Below are 4406 nucleotides of genomic sequence, written 5' to 3'. Positions count from 1 at the left end.
GAGAGAGAGAGAGAGAGAGAGAGAGAGAAAGAGAGAGAGAGAGATTACATAGCAATAGGAAGGCTTATAAACCTTGGCATCAAAAAAGTGGAAGAGGTAAAAAATTTAGGTTCTAGTTCGACTTGGCATGAGGCAGGCCTAGAAGATTGTGAGTACATTCTCAAACTTCTGATCTTAGAATCCCTTTGAGAAAAACACTGGTCTTCACACTCTGCCAGTGTCCCCATGGAACCTTTCATATTAGTGGTGGGCACAGAGTCTGTACGTGCTAAAAAAGAACCAGTTGACTTGAAAACCATCATTTATTTTATTATCTTTGAAAAACATTGTATGATTACAAAGAATCCTCAGCAGTTGAACAGGTTTGTATTCAACCAAGGCTTCTGGATGTTTTAGTTTTGATTTATCTTAGAGTTTCTAAGGTTCCAGTTTGTGAAAAATGACTTCAGTTGGGCAGCAGAGTTTAGAAATTAGTGGATACTCTCAAGAAAGTTGGCAATAGTTTCACTTTTTCCCTATAGGGAATGTTTTGCATTCTTTGAAAAAAACAATACCCATGAATATCATCCATTATAGTCTATGACACTTGTTTTTGAATGCTACCTAACACTTTTCTCAATTTTTTAAATCATTGCTTATAAAAACTTTCATAAGAGTGTTTTTTAATAGTGATGCTTTGTTAGTGAGTAAAACTAATTTTTTTCTAGGTTGAAGATTGTAAATCTAGTTGAGTTTATCCCAAAAAGAGTCATTACCTAACATTTAGAATACATAATGCTGTCAATTTGTTGTTAATGATAATATAATATATTGCTAATTTATTATTTATGCTACTTTGTTATTTATTACAGCTTAATGTTATTTATAATGTGAAAGATTCAGGGTCTTCTAGAAGACGAAGAGCTATCCAAAATCAAGAAGCCTTTGATTTAGATGTTGATGTAAAAGAAAATGAAGATGATATTAATCACTTGAATTTGAATGTGTGCACAAGGTTGGTATCTGTTTAAGTTCCCCCTCCTTCTCTTTCTCCTTTTTTTAAAAAGGTGATTTGAAGATTTAATTATTTATTCATATAGTTGTCTAACTATATCAATATATAAGGAGTTACATTTAACAAAGATTTTAGTTATGCATTACACTTTTGGGTACAAACTAGAAATACTGCTAATTATATTTAAGCATTTCTCTATGTGTCGAAAATTATTTACAAGTTTTTTTTTTGGTATTTGTAACAGATTTGAATAGAAAAATATAATAAAACTCAGGTCTAATTGATGGAAACTTGAAATTAGCCTATCATGTTTAATACTCTAAAATTGGTTACTTCTTGTTGTTAGTCATTTTTCTGTTAAATAATTATTCCAGGTTCATATTTAATCGTGTTACATTTTTCAACTCAAAACTTCTTGAGAACATGCAAGTTCAGTGAAAGGAATAGTTGTTTTTTTTTTTTTTTTAGACACAGTGAAAATATTACAGTTTAAAAGGTCCTCGCCTTGGGTAATAAGGCACTTATAGCTTCCGAGGGTACTTAGTAGGTAATTTGTAAATCTGGGCTGTATCCAAAGCATCTGAGGATCTCATTAAGTCATAAGGCAAAGAGTTTCCACTTCCATCTCAACCCTATTAACTTCCCAGACGCAGAGTTCATGAAGCTGCCTTCCTCAGCTTTCTAGGTCATTGCAATGCACACATAACTATTAAGAGCAACTCTTCTAGCAAGTTCTTGAGTCAAGAGACTTTACAGTTGGGATTGCTGAGCCAGCTGCAGTCCGCAGTTGTGCTGTGTGGCTTTTCAGTCAGTCACTGGTGCGCTGCTCTAAAAAGCAAGATTTTTCTACTAGCCCTGCTTGCGTTTGCCATCTGAAAGGACAACAGGAGCTAACTTAAAAATTCTATTTGACAGACTTCTTTCCTAACCAAGTGGGGCTCTTTCTGCTCCAAACAAAAAGCTCTTGCCAGCTTTGCATTTCAGAAAAATATTTATTTTACGGGAGACAAAATGTTGTTGGTGCCGGGGTCTGTTGATGCTCACATTGTGTGCAACAGGGTGAGAAAACGATGCAGTGTGACAAAACTTTCCGAGGCTTGTAATCCAAAGAAAACACAAAATGTGCACTAGTATGTGAGAGAACAAAGGGAAAGACTCTCTCCCCATTGGTCTTCTTTTTCTAAAATCAGATGAAGGGTTGCTAAAGACTTGGCCACAGTCTACTGCTAAGCAATAAAGTGACACCTCTTTTACAGTTCCTGGCTTTCAGCTGGAAAGTTTAGTGTTGTCAACTTTGGAGAAAATGAAAAATGCAGTTCAGTTTGGAATCACCACTAGAAAACGGGGTTGCCTGATGAAAGGGCATCTAGGTTGTACTTGTTAACAACCTACAGACACAAGCCTGTTACATGACAGGCATTTCAGACAGTTTGTTAGATGAACACATGGTTGTATCATTATTCCTTATGTGGTTGAATGTTTTAAGAATTTCACACCTGGAAGGAAAGAATTACCTGTTTTATAATTTTCTATAGTGATTTTTTATTTCAACAAAACAGTAACTATTTGGAATAACACTTGGCAATTTTAATTTTTATATGAAGGCAGTTTGCCAGCTTTAGGTTTTTCCTAAAGGGTTTCTTCCATCTTTTCCTTTTTTCTCCAGGTTCTTGGGTCCAGCTAGAAGTGGCATGGCCCTTATGGAAGTTAACCTGCTCAGTGGTTTTACTGTGCCTTTAGAAGCAATTCCTCTGAGTGAGACAGTGAAAAAAGTGGAACAAGATCACGGAAAACTCAACCTATATTTAGATTCCGTAAGTAGTAAAACCTAAGTTTTTGTATAGGTAACCATTGACATAGCTACCATTTGTTGTGTTCAGAGTCTTATGCAAATTTTCTTTAGGTTGTTATTTCAGCTTTTTGTGTCCCTGAATGACTTTAACACGGCACCCATATATCTGTTCCCATGAAAAAGACATCATTATAAAATTAGTTTAAAGAGGATTACTATTAATGATGAGCCCAGTTAAAGTCTTGAGAACTAAATCATTTATTTCATGTCAGATTTAAAATATATAGAAACCACCATATTATAATTTCAAAAATTCAGTCCGGATCTCTCAATTTGAGAACCCCTCCACCTCAGGGAATTGCTAAACATATTTGTTTAAATGCTGGTGATGAAAGCTTTAAGTACATGTTTTAAAATGTTTTCATGAAGGTTTTAATAAATCCCAAAAGGGTTAATATATTTTTATTGAAGTTAGGTGCTTAACTCCTGGAGGAATATTCTCAGAGGTTTGGGCTTTACACATAATTATTATATAATTTTTATACATACTTCCCATTGCTGTATGAAAATTACTGATCCAAGAATAAAGTACATAATTATATAAGAATAATGTAAATGAAGAATTCAAGACTCTACTTGTTATGTCTCAAAACTGCTAGTATGTAAGTTTATTCTTCTGACATCTATATGAAATTCATAGGTTGAATTGAAATTGAGTTCTAAGTGTTCTTAGGATTTCATGTTACATAGGGGGAATATATATGTTTCTTATTCTACTTTTGCCAAGTATGAATCAGAAATATATTGCTTTAGCAATATATATACTTTTAAAAAGCTAGTTCCTGAATGTTCTCATTGTTTTGAGATGTCAAAAATCACTCTGGTTAAAACTAATTCAGAGTTTCTGGTTCATTTTGCTGTTTGGGAATTTTCATATATTAAATACTGCTTGAAAGCCACAGGCCTGATTTGGAACTTGAAAAACAAATTTATGGTTTTTATTTAATAATGGAATTGGTTTTGGAGTTTGTCCTGTACCTGCTATGTTCTTGTTAATGGTTACCTAAATTTGAGTGTCCATTATGTTTTGACAGATTCGATTTTTCATTTACTGTTAATTGATACATAATGAAATGTTTGAAGAAATTTATCAATTTCAGATACCTTAACCAGTATTGTTTGCCAAATTGGCATAAGCTGCCCCTCTTAGAGGCAAGGAGGTCATATTAGTCAGTTGTTGGTTTTAGGGTGCACCCCCCACCCTGGGGTTACCTCACTTACTGGGAGAGGCGGCTCTTGTGAACTGAGGGCAATTCTCTGGAGCATGTATCCTTAGGCTTGCTGCTTGCTTAACCATTCAGTGTCTATCCCTTTCAGTAAAATGGAAATAAGAACAATACCTATCCTGTAAGGATAGTTTTATGAGTTGAGATAATTTATATAAAGTGCTTACCACAGTACTAGGCACATAGAGGTGCTCCCTGAAACTTAGTTTCTATATCTGTTTCCTAACACAATAAGAAAAAGAAATGTCTTTTACTTTATAATGAACACATAGTCTGCCACCCCTTAAAAATCTTTTGTATTTTTCAAGGTAAATGGAACCCAATTTTGTGTTAA

At 34.2% G+C, this 4406-nt stretch overlaps 1 protein-coding gene across 1 annotated transcript in view; it reads left to right on the top strand.

Moving 5' to 3' along the window:
- CD109 (CD109 molecule) overlaps nt 1-4406 on the top strand; it is a 105386-nt gene that overhangs the window by 97423 nt on the left and 3557 nt on the right. Inside the window, exons 31-33 of the mRNA XM_006926378.3 lie at nt 852-994; nt 2661-2808; nt 4381-4406. The exon at nt 4381-4406 is cut by the window's right edge and continues 74 nt beyond it. Coding sequence (XP_006926440.1) covers nt 852-994; nt 2661-2808; nt 4381-4406 — 317 coding nt within the window. The remainder of the gene's footprint in view (nt 1-851; nt 995-2660; nt 2809-4380) is intronic.

The sequence above is a fragment of the Pteropus alecto genome, unplaced genomic scaffold (assembly GCF_000325575.1).
Source record: "Pteropus alecto unplaced genomic scaffold, ASM32557v1 scaffold7, whole genome shotgun sequence".
Taxonomy (NCBI): Eukaryota; Metazoa; Chordata; class Mammalia; order Chiroptera; family Pteropodidae; genus Pteropus; species Pteropus alecto.
This window is presented reverse-complemented; position numbering and strand designations above follow the sequence as displayed.